The sequence below is a fragment of the Pelophylax lessonae genome (assembly GCF_965119305.1).
Source record: "Pelophylax lessonae genome assembly, chromosome: 4".
NCBI lineage: Eukaryota > Metazoa > Chordata > Amphibia > Anura > Ranidae > Pelophylax > Pelophylax lessonae.
In genome coordinates this window covers 364,399,663-364,417,554 of record NC_138771.1, presented here as the reverse complement: position 1 = coordinate 364,417,554, position 17,892 = coordinate 364,399,663, and the positions used below count along the sequence as shown (strand labels likewise).

The 17,892-nt window shown below is 40.5% G+C and overlaps 1 protein-coding gene across 1 annotated transcript in view; it reads left to right on the top strand.

The window, feature by feature from the left end:
* Positions 1-12,910, top strand: part of TGFBI (transforming growth factor beta induced) — a 117,650-nt gene extending 104,740 nt beyond the window's left edge. The window contains exons 16-17 of the mRNA XM_082256512.1: positions 6,051-6,075; positions 12,505-12,910. Of these exons, the coding sequence (XP_082112638.1) occupies positions 6,051-6,075; positions 12,505-12,545 (66 nt within the window). The 3' untranslated portion in view covers positions 12,546-12,910. The remainder of the gene's footprint in view (positions 1-6,050; positions 6,076-12,504) is intronic.
* Positions 12,911-17,892: the final 4,982 nt, after the last annotated feature.

Below are 17,892 nucleotides of genomic sequence, written 5' to 3'. Positions count from 1 at the left end.
TTATCTTTCATCCTCTCTTTTCAACCCCCCCCCCCCAAGCATAGATCATATCCATCCCCTCCCAAGCCCTCCTCCTTCCTTTCAGATACAAATCCACTATAAATCCTCTTATTCCCCCCACAAATGTCCACTCCCAACACAGACCTAAGATACAGCATGGCTCAATACCAGGGCTGGGAGATGTTCATCCTTCCAGACTCCTCAAGTTTCCCTCGGCTCTGATATTGCTTTACTGTTGTGATAGGTGGCAGCCAACAGCATCAGGGAGAGATGTTGGCTGCTGCGAGTGTTGGCAATAACAGCATCAGGGACCTGCAGGAGATGCGGGGCATGTTCCCCAGGATGCACAATGCTAGCTGTACCTTTGGCTTCAAACATCCACATTACACCACTGCATTTGAGGCACGTGTCCCTTCTGCCCTGCACTTGTCCCGACCCTGAGTTCACTTATAGATTACATAAAGAACTTCTGAAGACATTCTCAATCAAAAGGTAAGATGATTTAAAAATACCAGTTAGATTATCTTGAATAAACATTATAGTAACCTTTTTGGTTCCAGTTCAGAGCTTCTGCTTTAACTGGCCACATACAGTATAATGTACATTATACTCTTTGTGTAGTTTTGCATCAAAATTGTCTTCAATACTAAACTGATACATATGTGCCAGGCCAAAGTAATGTGTCTAGAGAGGAAGTAGATTCCCCCGTCTGTTACAAATTAAATGAAAAGGTTTTCTGTTTTAACGTAAGAATATTGCTAATTGCGTAAGACAAATTTACCTAAGGTAGTATGTTTGTATGTAGTAAATTTTGACACTTCATGAATGTGTCTCTTTTCAGGCTCTGTTTACACTCAAGCCTTTTGTAGCCCTAAGTTCAAAGCTCCAAAACCTTCAACATCAAAAATCCCATGTATTTCAATAGTGGGCAATCACTTATGAGTGCTCAGGCTTCTGTAGTTCAATGTTTGACACTAAAAGCTACATGAGCTAATTTTGAGGCAGATTTGTTGGGTATTCTTGGCCCATTGACTTCAATAGGAATGGAATTCTTTAGCCTTTTAGAACTGGTTTCTACACCCCGAGTGTTTTTATTTGCCTGAAGGTTGCATATACATGCAAAATTCTTGACATAAGCTTAAAAAAAATGCTTCAAAATGTTAAAATTGAAATGGCTCAAAACGTCTGAAAATTGTTCTGTTCAGATGCAGCCTAAACCAATCACAGTGATCACAAGTGTGAATACTGGTTGTGTTTACATACGGCAGCGAAGGAAGGAAGGAATGAGACCAAGGAGGGTTGCTGCTCAATATGCAAGCTGTATGTATTCAAAAGGGAAAGACAGCAAATATTTTCACTAAGATTTAGTGCTTTTCATGAACTTTAGTTCAGTCAGCGAAGTACATTTTAGACTGGATTTACACATGCCTGGCTGCGATTTGCAGTCCTGAGTTCGGTGTGTTTCTGTTCACTTGTTCAGGTGCGATTCAGGTGCAAATTTTGCCTGAATTCACGCCTGAACCGGCCCCCAAAAATGCACAGGGCCCTTTTTAAAACCGCACCACGGCTGCCCTGGAAATGTGTGAACTGCCTCGCTTGAGAGTCGGTCACATTCACATGTTATGCAAATTGGATGCGGTTAAAAATGCATCCAATTCGCATATATGTGAACTCAGCTTTAGGGCTATTTGCCCACTTTTATTTAAAAGTAAAACTAAACTCACACTAGGTTACCCTCATATGGGGTTTTTAAGCACAACCAAAACAAAATAGAAATTTTCAAGCCTTCAGGCTATCTGAACTCTGTAGTCCCTGAGCCTTTCTCTGCACAAATTCACCAGTTTGTCACATCCAGTTTTGTGCCAAACAAACTGCCCCACATGGGCTTCACTAGCTCCTACCTGTTCATATACAGTCTCTTATCTTATCCATTAAACCATTATTTTTTTTAAGTCAAGCCACCAGTCTAAGGCCTTGTTCACACAAGTGTACCTAAGCCTACACGTGTGTGAGGGCCGTGTTTACCTATATTGGGATGAACAGCTGTCCACTGTATCCATATACCTTTCATGTCAATTGTGTGGACACAGCCACTGCTCCCAATTTGACAAGTGCGTGACACTGAATTCATACTGTCCGCATTCAGGAACCTGCAACCACAAAATTGTGAGCAGTGGCTGTGTCCATGCAGCCACTGCATTCCAGTTGACATGAATGGGATTGTCTGTGTGGGCAAACACAGCCCCCGCACAGGTGGTGCGTAGTTTGTGACACAGAGTTGCCTTGTACCTTCTAAAATATTTAAATCAGTGGCAGTATGTATTAAGGCTCCATTCACACCAATGCATTTTTTCATGCTTTTTGCTTTTTGCAGAAATGCAGGACATTTTTTTTAACATGGGTTCCTATGGAACATGTTTACATCAATGCATTTTCGTGGCTCTGCGTTTTTGGAAATGTTCAGGGACTTTCTTAAAAGCAAAACTGTGCTTTTTTTGTTTCAATAGACTTTAATGGAGAAGCTGCAGAAAAGCATGTAGGGCATTTTTGCCGCGATTTGGGTTTTGGGTTTTAAATCTGCTCAACAACAAATGTTCCCAAAAAATAAAAGCATATAAAAGCAAATCACTGCAAAATCTCAGTAAAAAACATGGAAATCACAGAAAAAAAGCACTACAGAAGTACTCAAAAGCAACATGCATAGGTGTGAATCGAGCCTAATAGGGCAACCAGTGATCAGTACATATTGGTAGAGTGGTCAATGATCAGTTTGCAGTGGCATGTTGGTCAGTGAGCAGTAGTGGTAGGGCAGTCAGAGAACAGTATGTAGTGGCAAAGTGGTCATTGAGTAGTACGTAGTGGCAGGGCAGTCGGTGAGCAGTACATAGTGGCACAGTGTTTAGTGAGCAGTAGTGGCAGCGTGGTCAGGGAGCAGTACGTAGTGACAAGGCAGTCATTGAGCAGTACATACTAGCAGAGCAGTCAGTGAGCAGCACACAGTGTCAAAGTGGTCAGGGAGCAGTACACAGTGGCAGGGGGTCAGGGAGCAGTACACAATGGCAGGGGGTCAGGGAGCAGTAAGCAGTGACAAGGCAGTCAGTGAGCAGTATGTAATAGCAGGGTAGTCATTGAACAGCATGTATTAATAGAGCAGTCAGTGGGTAGTACAGGGAGCAGTACACAGTGGCAAGTTGATCAGTACATAGTTGCAGGTGGAGCAGTATGCAGTGGTAGGGCAGTGAGCAGTATGTAGTGACAGGGCAGTCAGTGAACAGTATGTAGTGGCAGGATGGCCAGTAAACAATACATGGTGGCAGGGTGGTCAGTGAGCAGTATGTAATGGCAAGGCAGTCAGTGGCCAGAACATGGTGGCAGAGTGGTCATTCAGCAATATGTATAGTGGCAGGGCATTTAGTGAGCAGAAAGACAGTTACCACAGGGCTGGAGATGGAAGGCATGCAGGGCTGCTATATCTGGATCAGCCACATGTGCAAAAAGGGAAAGAGGTGGCTGCACCCTCTGGTCTTACCCACGACCTCTGACGACGGCTGCCTAGGGAAAAGTTGCTGAACAGCATGACAGGTCGTCCCACAATAGATTGCACAAGACAGAAGAAATCAAAGTTTAACTCAAAGGGGAGAACCACAGGTATCCCAACTGCCTATCTCCCCACTCCCACTGACTCATACCTCCCTTGGTGGCCATGGAAGCAGGTGAGGGAAATTCAAAGACACTGCATAGGTGTCTGACGTTCTTCTTAGCAACCGATGATGTTATTGGTTGTTGGGACGTGGGCAGGCTTGGATCAAGCTACATTCTGCCACAGGACCCCTGAGGAGCCCAGGTGGCACCTCGGGGTACTGGGGCACACCAGATAAGTATAGCTGTCCTAACAGTGGCAGACTTATATTTATTCAGAGTGTGGGATTTAAATTCAAAGGGCCCTAATGCCCAGCCGCCGCACCATAGTAGGGCAGTCTGAGGTCGTGAGCTGACAGAACGCTCCCAACACATTGACCCAGTTGTCTCTGACAGCTTTCAGCCAGAGCTGGACCCAGAGGGAGAGCCAATCTTAGCAGTCAAGTGATCAGGAAACTGCTCTGTCCCCTGGCAATAAAAGCACACCTAAGGGCGCTCAGGAGGTGGCATGACGGGATTAAAATACTACCGATCCTCAATAATGGGGTAGTGGGAGGGGGTTAAAATGTCACTGATCACCAATGATTTATTGCTGCTAATCATAATGCCTTTAAAAGGATTGAAGACATATAGCCACACTGACATTTTGCGCCAACACCTCTCTTTTAATACAACGCCAACCTAAAACTTTATTCCAGTAAGCAACTCTAATCATTATCTATTAGTATTAAGAATATACTGTAGATGACGATTTATTAGAAATTAAAGGTTAATGTAAGTAATCCCACTTTTTGTTGGTCTTTTTTTTTACCACCTAAGCCCTGTAAGGTTTTACCCCCTTAATGACCAGGCCATTTTTTGCAATTTGGCATTGCGCTACCTTAACTGGTGATTGTGTAGTCATGCAGCGCTGTACCCAAACAAAGTGTATTTTTCCGCACAAATAGAGCCTTCTTTTGGTGGTATTTGCTCACCACTGGATTTTGTATTTTTTGCGATATAAACAAAAAAAGACCGAAAATTTAAAAAAAAAACTATTTTTTTACTTTCTGCTATAAAAGATATCCATTAAAAAAATAAAATTTCTTCATAAATTTTGGCCAAAATGTATTTTGCTACATAATTGAAAAATCCCAATTGGTGTATATTGATTAGTTTGAGTGAAAGTTATAGCGCCTACAAACCATGGTATAGGTACTGGAATTTTTTTCTTTAGTCTATTAATGGCGGCGATCAACGACTTATAATCAGACTGCAATAGTGCGCCGGGATTTATGACATTAACTGAAGCTTGGGGAACTGACTAACTGCCACTGACATTACCAGTGACATTAATGAAGAAGTAAAGCCAGTGATTTTAATGTTTGTTTTTTGTTACCCTGAAAAGTAAAGGCATAAAGTGCTAGTATGCATTGCTTATTAGCACATTATGTGACACTTACCTCCAAACTAAGCCCTCATCGTCCCCACTGGAGGCTGCACATATCTTCACCCGTCTTCCTTCCGGGTCTGTAGACTCTGGCTATGCTACTGGCCAGAGCTACTTGAGCGGCCAGTCACGGCACAGGGCTCTGATGAAATGGCAAGGGCAGCCGTTCCTTTAGAGCGCATGTGCCGATGACGTCATCGGCACACTATACAGTAAATATCTTCTAAACGGTGCAAGTTTAATAGATATTTACAGTACCTATAGGAAAGCCTTATTATAGGCTTACCTATAAGTACAACTTACAGAGGGGGGTTTACAACACTTTAATACCGTGATCAGTGATTAATGCTTTACACTGTTACTATACTAAAGACACTGGCTGGGAAGTATTTAACCTACCTACAGAAAGTGTAATGTGAACTGCAGGAAAATTATTTCTCTGTAGCATTTCCTGCTCAGCATATAACAAAGTTATATTCTGCTGGAGTTTTCCAATAAGTTTACAAAGACTTGACAATGGTTCCTGCGTAAAACAAAGGCTAACCAATTTTGTGTTTACCGACATTTAATGGACCCTTTTTTAAGACTCAGAAACCAAGATATAATAGAAGTTACATGCATGCGGCTCCTTCAACAAAGTTAATCATGTGGTGCTATTTACTTAGAGGAAATCAATTAACATTATACAGCATATGCTGTGGTTATTTTTTGTCTTATCCTTGTAAGGCTTTATTTGTAGAGCAAACACATTTGTATTTGTGTCTTATCTTTGTATAGCTTTATTTGTAGAGCAAATACATGTGTATACATTTTGTGTAAGCATACCATTCATTGTGACTGTGTTACCAATGTGGAATGGATGTTTCTATTGAGCTTTCCCAGACTGCAGAAAATATGGAGTCATCAGTCATAGGCTGGAATGCCATTATCTCCTTTTTTTCCAAGTACTTTTGGTAACAGATCTGTTTTTTTTTTTTCCCAGGTATCCCAAAGGAGCGCTCGATTAGGTAAAACATACCATAAGAAACTTTAAAATATTCATTTATTTCTGTGACCACACATACTTTGCATTTTATCATACCCCTCCCCTTTATTTATTTGAATATCTATTTGAAGAGAGGGCATTTTTTTTTCTTAACACATTTTCTGCTCCATAAGAATTTCTTTAGGAACTATTTCCAACTTTTTGCATCTGTATAGTAAAAAAGAAGAACCATGCAATTGTTACAATTAAAAAAAAAAATGTTTTATAATAAAATTTCCAGCAAGTTGAAAGATTCAACTAGTTACACTGTACATTTCACAGATTTTTTTTTCAACTATGCAGTAGCAGTTATGTAGACTGAATCAAAAACTTTCTCTCTGGTGTATGCGTAGCATTACCTTGGTTTCCATTTGAAGGATTTAAAGTAGAAGTCTGGTCAAAACCTAACTAAGCTTAAACCTGCTCCCACTTTTATTCTAAGCCCTATACTAACTACCCTGTAATTGAAAGTTGCTTATACTTAACCAATATAAGGGCACTTTGATCTGGTCATGTGATCTCCCCAGCAGCCAGCTTCAGGGGAGAGGAGAGAGCACAGACAAGGGCTGCAGAGCCTGGGCGGTGACATCCCCCAAAGACTAACTATGGGGCAGCCATTGTCAGCTGTCCCTCCTTTCCTCGGACGGCTACGCTGGGAGCCAATCACATTAACACCCTTATATTCGGTAGGTATAAGCATGTTTCCATTACAGAGTAGTTAGTATAGGGCTTAGAATGGGAGTGGGAGCAAGTTTAAGCTTAGTTGGGTTTTGGAATTCCGTACACTATTATTTATTTATTTTTTTTCCATAAGGTTATTATTTTTAATTCTCTTAAACTCCAGCACCTGTAAACCTTTTATGGATAACAGCTATTTTTTAATTTACACTATGAGCCTATTGATTTTGAAACTATTTTGTCATGTATAGTTAAAGTAATTCCAATATACGCAGTTTTTTTTTTTTTTTTTTATAAAAAAGTGTTTTTTTTTGTTTTTTTTTTTTGTTTGACCAGTGTTTGATTTAAAAAAAGATAGTATTATGGTGGATGGTTAAAAAGAAATAAATAAAAAAAAAAATATATATATATATATATATATATATGTATATATATATATATAGGCACTTGTAAGGCTTCTGGAACTGATAACTGATCTGTGAAGATCAAATCCACTCAAGAGTTCATACTGAGTTGTAGCCTTATAGTAAACAAAATACATTTTTGGCAGTAGCGGTCCTTGAGGATTCTGGTACTAGCCATAGCTCTCAGCTAGCTAAAAGAATGACACAAAAAACAAAAAAATGTACCCTAGACTAAAAGGGCATCCATTCCTCTGTCTTGCCCTGTGTTCCAAAGCTAGCCATACACAATAGGATTTCTCTTGTTAAGATAGATTTCCCCAATTACATGGATGGAGGTGTGTATGGAGAAACCTTTCATGGAAGCCATTGTATTCTAACTGCTGCTCCTTCCATGGCTGTCAAAATACCAGAACAGTGACTGATTTACTGCAGTCTTTGTTGGCCAAGAGGTTTCCACAAATTGACTTTATAGTCATGCTGAAAAGTCATCTGTTCTAATGTCAGAATTCAGAGATAAACCCAATCTCAGATTAGCTTGCCCCAAAATACAAATATATAGATTGCTGGCAAAATGTATTATGCTGAACAACATCTTTTCAATATCTTACCAGTTGGAGATATCTTCAAACAGGATGTGAATCTTCTATGCTGGAGCACTTCCAGTATAATTAGTACTATCCCGAGGGCCTGTTCTATTAAGTTAATAGGTGTTCTATATGTCTTATAGGCAATAAATGTTACTTTCTGAGAGTCTACAGTATATCAAGTTAGAGCAAATCGCCTTTAAAGAAAAGTATGGCCTAAGCTTTTTTAGCCATATTTCTCCTGTGGGTCACAGGAGTGCACTTAGTTCTGCACTCCTGTGACACAGATTGAGCTGGCAGTGGGATAAAGTCTAATAAGCCAGTCCAGGTTCTGCAGGGATCCCAAAAATAATGTTGGGATCTGCCCAGATGCCTGAACTGCAGCTGACCCAACCTCTTAACATTCTGTTCGTCAGGATTCAGCAGCTGGGAGACCAGATATATGTAGCTACACACAGAAAACTGGGACCAAACAATGTATATATATTTAAAATTAGATTTATTTACAGTGAAACAAGGACAATCACACACCAGCAAACAGTAAACATGAACAAACCTCAGTGACAAAATACCTAAAAACTGATCAGGTCTGTGCATTTTTCAGGCAGACCTAATCGGTCCACCCATTCTCCTCTATGGGGAGGCTGATGTCAGCAGACATGTTACGCTGACACCCATCTGCCTTCCAATCTGACAAGATCCGCTGAAAACAGATAGATGGCGATACGTTCCCCATCCGTCCAGCGGGTCGGATCGGATGGGATCGGTTGAAAATGGACATGCTGTTTTCATCTGATCTCCCCATAGAGGAGAGCAGGACTCTGACAGGTCCGTCTCTGCACAGTGAGCAGAGATGGACCTGTCATCTGCCTGCTCAGCGGGGATTAACCAAGTGATCCCCACTGAGCTAGCGGAGTCCGCCGAGCGGATCCGCCTCATGTAAAAGGGGCCTAACAGAGTCCTAACAACTAACTGTATACAAAATAAGGGACACGGGTAACAGAGAATATCAGGTGTGCAAGGAAGACTGGGTGCAGGAGTAAGCAGCAGGGTACAGGATGCAAGATAGTTCAGGAGCAGGATAGACAGGAGTAAGGATCTGGCAGCAAGGATGGCAATCAAAACAGTGACACAAGGTTTGTTAGTAGGAGCAGTCTTATATAGACTCCTAGCAGCTGAAACCATGTGAAGCTGATCACTGAAGCCTGCTGGCTTCTGGGAGACACCTTCTGGTGGACACTGAAACTGCAGTAATCAGCACAGAGCACCACAGTGCCACCAGCAGGTGAACTTAGTCCTAACACTGTTGATATCCTGAGCCAGCTGCTCCCGCCCCTCCACAGACTGGCCCCGTAGCGAGCACTGGATGTGCAGAGCACAAAGTGGTCAGTGGTCTTTGATTACTCAGTTCTCACTGTAGAGGCGATGGGGGGGGGGGGGGAGGCAGATGCAGCATTTGATCGATGCTGAATCTACATACTGTAGGTAAGTATGAATGTTTTTCTTTTTAATCCCTTACTTCTCTTTTAATATCTCTGACCATTCATCTTCTTTGACATTGCATATATCAAAACATCATTGATCTCTGAATTTCAGGGAATATTTCATACACCGAGGAAATAATAACATTTTGTATGATCAGACCACACCAAATCCTCTGCCACTGGGATCTTGTATTCTTTCATAGGTGTTATCTTCTCCTGGGAGCCTATTGTATAATGCAATTCTAAATACAGAAAAAAAAAAAAAAAAAACTTGTTTAGGTATAGAGAACTGTTCTCAGAGCTGCTGATTAATTTTAGAGAATCATTGGGATACAATTGGTCAAATCTTAAAATACCAGTGTTTCCAGAGGGAAAATTCCTCCAACATTGCACTTCCTTACACAGATAGCTACCCCTGGTAGGTGTAGACAAGTAAACCCCTCATCCCTAGTAATTTCTTAGCCAATCTCCATGCTGTAGTCCACAACTAGAAAATTGATGTATCACCCAGAGAATAGAAAACCCTTTTCTATAGTGCCTCTAACACATCTAAGTCTCCCTCATATGCATTTATCAACTTAGATAGATGGAGGATCCCCTTACCACAGACTTCAAAATCTTGCAATTGAATAGCTATATAATATATCCCTATACTAGGGTTAACTATACCACCCTCATCAGTTGGATGCTGAAATGTTTCAATACATAATCTAGGTTTATTCCTCTTTATAAGATCTCTAAATATACTCTTAGTTTTTAAAAAGGTGTTCTTTGTAATTTAAATTGGTGAATTATTAAGTAGATATAATAATTGAGACACCCAGATTATCTTTATAAGACTAAATCTACCAGCTATGGAAAAAGGGAGTTTTCACCACAAATTACATTGCCTGGAATGTAACCATACGTGAATAAACCTTTATTGCAATGTAGATTTTAAGATTTATAGAAATCATCACTACTAAATATTTATTAGTGGTAGCCATCTTAATGTGATTAAGGTAAAAGAGAGATCAGTTTAGCAGTTGGTAACAGTACAGACTTTATTCATGTACTTAATTAATAAGCCTGAAAAAAATGACCAAACGTTACAAATTATAGTCATAGCATTTTCTAAAGAACAGCATGTACTGTATCACCTAACTACAAAAGAAAATCACCTGCATATAATGTTATTTTTCCTCTACATGATCTAATTTAAAACCTTTGATGTCTGAGAAATGTCTGATCATTGCTATTGAATAGCTTTTTAAAAAAATAAAAGAAGGCTTCTAGACAAGTGCCACATTGTCATTTAAATTGAGGAGATTACCAGTTGTTTATTCTGATTTATATATAGGGATCTTGATTCAAAAAATTGATAAACTAGGGACTGAAATACGTTTTTTCATCACTGCACATGAATAATGCCCTTAATACTATCAAAGGCTTTTGTTGCATCTAGATATATTACTGTAGCTTTCATATTATCAAAAGGTATTTGTACATTTAAAAGGGACTTTAACCACCTCAATACTGGGCACTTAAACCCCCTTCCTTCCCAGACCAATTTTCAGCTTTTAGCGCTGTTGCATTTTGAATGACAATTGCGCGGTCATGCAACATTGTACCTAAACCAAATTTATGTCATTTTTCCCCCACAAATAGAGCTTTCTTTTGGTGGTATTTGATCACCGCCAGGTTTTTTCTTTTTTGGTGCACAAATAAAAAAAGAAGGAAAAGTTTGAAAAAAAAAAACGTTTTTTTGTTTAGGTTATAAAATTTTGTAAATGGATACGTTTTTTCCTGCACTGATGAGCACTGATGACGCCGCACTGACAGGCACTGATGAGGAGACACTGATGGGGTGGCACTGATGGGGTGGCACTGATATGCAGCACTGATGGGCACTGATAGGTAGCACTGATATGCAGCACTGATGGGCACTGATATGTGGCACTGATAGATAGCACTGATATGCAGCACTGGTGGGCACTGATAGGCAGCACTGATGGGCACTGATAGGCAGCACTGATGGGCACTGATCGGCGGCACTGATGGGCACTGATGGGCACTGATAGGCGGCACTGATGGGCACTGATGGGTGGCACTGATGGGCGGCACTGATGGGGGGCACTGATGGGCACTGATAGGCAGCACTGGTGGGCAATAATGGGCACTGGTGGGCGGCACTGATAGATGGCAATAACGGGCACTGGTGGGCAGCACTGATAGATGGCATTGGTGGGCAGCACTGATAGGGGGGCACCACTGGCAGGCTCTCTGAGACCTGTTTCCCATCCCTGGTGGCCATCCCTGGTGGTCATGGGTGGGCATCCCTGGTGGCTCTAGTGGCATCCCCTCCCCCCAGGGCTGCACTGGTAATCAATCATCTGATTACCAGCACAGACCCCCCCTGTGATCAGTGAGTAATTAGAAATACTCACTGATCACCCCGGCTGCAGAAACGATCCTCTGATCTTCTCCTCACTGACAGGATCTGTCAGGAGGAGAAGAGATCGAAGCCGTTACAACGGCTGTATTGACATTACATGACGGCTGTGATTGGTCACAGCCGTCATGTGATCAGGAGGGCCAATCACAGGGCCCTCCTGCCGAGTCTCGTTGCTCTGTGTCCTAGGGACACAGGCACATCGAGATCGCGCCGCTGCGCGTGCCCGCGGCGGCGCGATCTCTCTCCTTCTGAAGGACGTTCCGGAACGTCCATTCAGAAGGAGGAAGCTCCCACCCGGCCGTATATGTACTATGGCCCGGGTGGGAGGTAGTTAAACACTAGGTGACGATGATTTAGCATAAAGCTTTTTGAGTCAGGATTTATAATTTTACGTATTACTACAATCAAGAGATTTGATAATTTTTTAGCTATTCATTTAACATAACAGTGTAAGCAAGGGTATTGGGTAGTATGAATCTGGTTGCATCCCATCCATACCTGGTTTCACTATTGCCACCAATATTGACCCACACATAGAGGCTGGAAAAATATTGAGCTCGAATGATGCAATAATAATGGCAAGAACATTTTTGTTAATCTTTTATATGTCTGCTAGGAGGACACCCCCTCCTCTCTCCCTTGAGCCTTAATATTAAAAAGTGTTTCCAATGCTCTTTTTAGCTATTCCAAAGGCAGCTGACAACCACATCTGGCTCATATACTATTAGTTATGGACCACCACTACTGAAATGGAAAGTACCATACTTGCAATACACTTTCATTTATATTGCACGATTAAAGCTTCCGCCCCCTCTTCTTCTTTTTCAGCACCTGTATATTCCCGGCTCATGTCTAGAATGAAGCAATAGAAGTGAAGTCTCTGGGGTGAAAAACAAGAAACAGCCATTGCCCTAAGTGCCTCTTTGTTTTTAAAAAGAAGAACCACATTTTGTTACAGTACATTGACTTTGTAAAGTAACAATGTTTTTAGTTTAAAACGTTTAAAATCTAGCCAAAATATCTCAACAGTTATCCTTGCTCGAGGCTTGTGTGCTAGATACACATGGTGGTAATCTAAAAAAACATGCTTGTTAACAATAAAGTGTTTATTTCTTGGGATGACATCAATCGCATGAACTATAGCCAAGAAATCCTAAAATAACAGTACCTTTTAAAGTGAAAAATGTTTTTTGTGCAATTGTAATTTTACTAAAACAAATTTATATGTGAAAAACCAGATCTATGCTTTGGAATTTGAATGACTTTCTTTCTTTTCATGGAAGGATGTATGTAATTGTTTGGCCTTGGCAATGTGACCTCCTCCCTCATGCCAGTGTGTGCTAGCCATTACATTTAAATGGAGCCATTATAAAAAAATCAAGATCAACATTTCAGTTAGTACAGAGAGAGATTACATATGTATATATATATATACATTTCAATAAGTCAACAAAAAAATATACAATCTGTAAATTGACCAATGTCGATGTTTCTTTCTTTGAAAAAGATATCAATATAGTCGACACCGTATGTTTGAAAATCACATTTAATTAGCAATAATATATTTATGTTGCTTCAATATAATCTGTAGTAGAGCTAGTAGGTTATAGCAAAATATGCAGCTGCTATGGGACAGGTGGCTTTTCAATTACACCATCCCTTGTCTTCTCCATGTGGTATCAAACCAATGAACGTCCATAAAACCTTCACACCAGCTGCTTATGTAGCTCAGGAGGCCAGATACAGCCTTCACCACTGTCTACATCCTCCAACCAAACTCAAATACACTTATTATCCACCAGGGCAGATAGCCTTCATAGATTGGTACCATCTCTCATGCACCGCTAGTCTCTGCAGATAGCCTGTTTCAAGACTATGAGGGCTTAGTGCATTGGTATGGGCAGCACCAAATAGGAATTTGGACAAAAGATTAAAAAAAAAAAAAAATCAGAGTAGGCCATGACTGTTCTGTAAGTAAGCAACTGAGTTTTAGAGGCTGATAGAACATTTTTAACTTAGGAGTTCTGGCTGGGGTAGTGAAAACACTGCAAAAACAATACAGCATTTTATCTATTGAACCCCATCTGTCACCTGACATGGTATTTAGATTGATGGGTTTTCATTTTTGCCTGGACTTCGGCTTAAACTTTGGAGGTATTTCAAACATACTTTGCCACGTACGCACATATGTGGGAAGTAAGGAAGTTTTCTGATTAAGGCTGGGAATGGAAGATATTTAAACTTACACAAACATTTTTCATTTTTAGAATGAATGTGACAACAGCAACACTAAAATGTTATATTGTCTGTTCTTTCTGTATAATTATATATTGTATGTGTACATTCTTTATGTCATTTCATTCCTTGTGTTAGAGCTGTTTGTAGATAGCCATCATGATTGTACGTTCCCCTTGATTTTCTTGACTTTTGAGTTAAAGGTATGTAAAAACGAATAGTATAATACAATTTTCATCACAACCATCTGTCACAAAATACTGAAAATAAACACATTTTAATATTTTTTTATCTCTCTGTGCATTGCATTTTACAGACATATACAATAGATAATACAATGGGAACAATATATAATTTGAGACTTATGAAAAAAAAAAGAAGTGGGGCTTTTGCTGAGGCCAGAAATTTTTCATTCAGGATTTATTGCTAGGCAGAGCTGTTCCTCCATGAGATGAGGTGATAATCTCGTCTCACTATTCGTTGCACCGAGCAGTTGAGGTTCTTTCCCTTCCTTTTTGAGATTGTATGTACACTCCTATTAATTGCAGAGTAGAGTTTAATATGGTGAATTGTTCCACATTTCAGGTTCAGGAGTTTTCAATACCTAGGAACAGGTCATTTCAGTAGAATGAAATCCTAAAGAGTTTGGGTGAAATGTTAAAGTTAGGGTTGATAAGCAATATTAGTCTCAAATATTAAGGCAAACTTGTGATGAAAGAAATATGGGTGTTACCATGGCTAACCTACTTCTGAAAATTCTTTGTGAGTGGTTGTTATGCGGACCTACAAGCTTGGGTCAATAAAGTATCATTAAAGTATCATTAAAGCTCAATCATTAAAGTATAACTAAAGAGTAGAGCGGGGAGGGATTAGAATCTCTGTCAGGTTTATATCACTGTCTGTGTCACTAATTAGGGATATTCACCCTCTATTTTTATTTAGTTTACTTTTGTTACCAAAAATAAAGTGGAAAAAAAATCCCAAATTTTGGGTTGTCACTAGAACAGCAATAGAGGCAAAACCTTCCAAATAAATAAATAAATAAAATAAAAGGGGTTATATTCTTCCCTATGCAAACAGAAACTCAGAATAAATATATAAATAACAGTAAAGATTTTTTTCACATAACAGGTTCATTTTAAACCGTGAAGAGATTGTGTGTCAGTACTAGGTTGGTCAATGTGTTGCAACGTGCAATATGTGTAGATATACAGACACAAAACAATAAGTATGGGTAAATGCAGCACTCTAAATAATGAAATAATTTCATATACTTTATCTCAAGCAAACATTGAATTAACCACTTAAGCCCCGGAGGATTTTCCTGCTCAAAGAGCTTTCTTTTGGTGGTATTTGATCACCTGTGCGATTTTTACTTTTTGCGCTATAAACAAAAAAAAGAGCGACAATTTTGAAAAAATAACAATATTTTTCACATTTTTTTTTATGAAATTCCCCCCCCAAAAAATGTAAAAATCAAAATTTTTAACATTTTAGGCCAATTTGTTTTCTGCTACATATGTTTGGTAAAAAAATTTGCAATAAACATATTTTGATTGGTTTGCGCTAAAGTTATTGCGTCTACTAACTACGGGAAAGATTTGTCATTTTTATTGTTTTTTGTTTTACTAGTAATGGCGGCGATCTGCGATTTTTTTTTTGCGGGACTGCGACATTGCGGTGGACAGATTGGACCCTTGACTGACATTTTTGACACTTTTGGGGGTACCAGTGACATTACTGCAGTAATCAGTGCTATAAATATGCACTGTTACTGTAAAAATGACACTGGCAGGGAAGGGGTTAACTTTATTGGTGATCAGTGGGATAAATGTATCCCTAGGGGCGTGATTCTAACTGTGAGGGGGGCATGGCTTGTGATGTAACCACAGAGACATACGATCCTACATAGCAGGATCATATGATCTCCGCAGTTACATCAGGGAGAATGACAGGCGGCTTTGGTTACATTAGCCGTCTGCCTTTCTCCCTCTCCAGCGGGAGATCGCGAGTGACCGTTGGACATCGGAGCCGCTGGTCACTCGCACTGGGATTTTAGTGAACCAAAGGGGGGGCGGGAGCGCACCTCCGGCGGCGCGCGCTCGCCCCCTAGAGGCTTGTAGGCGAGCGACGTAGCCCTACGTCGGTTTACCTGTAGGGGGCTGACTGCCGCAGTAAATAGTCGTGCGGCGGTCGGCAAGCGGTTTAAGTAAATATTGACAATCGATGATGTAGACAAAACTGAAATGACGTGGTATTACACCGCATACATGGTGCCAAAATATAGTCCTTTAACCGCTTCTGGACCAACCAATGTACATATACTATGGCAGGGCAGCCCTTAAGCGTGAAATCAGGTTCTTGTATGTAATTTTATGGTCCGGGGCGTGCATGCATGCCACCGGCGACCAGCTCCTGCTGTGATTGGACACAGCGGGATCTAATCAGCGGGTCCAGTGGACCCCATGTTGGCCGGCACCCGGCGATCATTCCCCAGAGAGGCAGAACAGCAGTTATAAAGTCATAAAGCTATCCTATAGATTGTAGACACTATAACTTTTGCGCAAACCAATCAATAAACAAAAAACATGAGGCAGAATACATATTGGCCTAAACGGATGAAGAAATTTGATCACAGAGGTGATCAAATACCAACTAAAAGAAAGCTCTTATTGTGGGAAAAAAAGACATCAATATTATTTGGCTACAGTGTCACACAACCATGGAAATGTCAGTTAAAGTAACACAGTGCCGTATTGCAAAATATTACCTGGTCATGAAAGGGGGTAAAGCTTCCAGGGCTGAAGTGGTTAAAACATAAACAAATAGTACAGTTCATATGAAAACAAAGACAATCAACTTGTGGGAACCTCCACCTTGGTGTTCTTGCTTCCACCAAACATACAGAGTGTGAACTTACCAAAACCACTTACTGTCTAACATACAGGGTATAGAGCGGCAAAACTCGTTCATCACTCTCTGTTCCTTCTTCACAAGGGGTGCATCCAGCATTCACTTGATATGAATATTCCTTTAATATTGTATGTGGACATCAAAGGGAAAACTCACATCCATCCGAACAGTGAATCACCAATGCCAGAGAGAAAAAGGATCTGATGCTGCCAGACTCCAAGAAGAATGGTGGCTGGACCTCATGCGTATCACAGTAATAACATCCACATATGTATGTTCAGAATAAAAGCTTGTAGTAGATAACTTACATTGGGTGCAGCCACCCTGAAAACAGAATGGCAGCTGGACCTCAGGCATGTAAGATAAAGCTCAAGTGGGTGTTGCACAGAGAGCCGACTCTCTTGGGTGAACACAGAGAATATTGCTAGCAGCTATAGCCACTGGAAATATTCACATGAAAAAATCCAACATGCTGGTTGTACCCAAGTTGATCACTGGATCAACTTGGGTACAATCAGCCTACCCGTAGATGGTTTGAGCCTCATTCGGTCCCTGCTGAACATCCTCTACCTCTGGGGGCAGTTGAAATTAAGCAGTGACAGAGAAATCAGAACTTGTTCATGACTAAGAACAGTTTTCCCAGGGTTGTCTGGTTTTAGTTGTTCAAAGCCTGCAGTCTATTCCTGAAGCCACCCAGAGAGAAAATATTTTTTTTCCCCACACTTAAATAGTTAGTCAAAGCAATGCCTGAATTTTTTTGCCTAATGAGTTTTTTAATTTCAATGGTTTTTATTAAGATTTCCGTACAGAGAAATGCCTAATGAGTTTTCATAAGTGCAGAGAGATCTTTGTAATACAGATTTTTATCATAAACACAATAGGCTAGGTGGGACTTTAAGTGAGACCCCAGCAGGTAGTGCCCAGCGTCTCCATCCCTATATCAAGAAAATGGATGGAGGTGTAATGCTTCTCAGCTGGTCCTTTCCAGTTTGTACCATCGTTACAACTTAGTTATTTGAGTTTTGAGACAACAGACCACTCATGGATGAGGGTGGGTTGGGGGAGGTT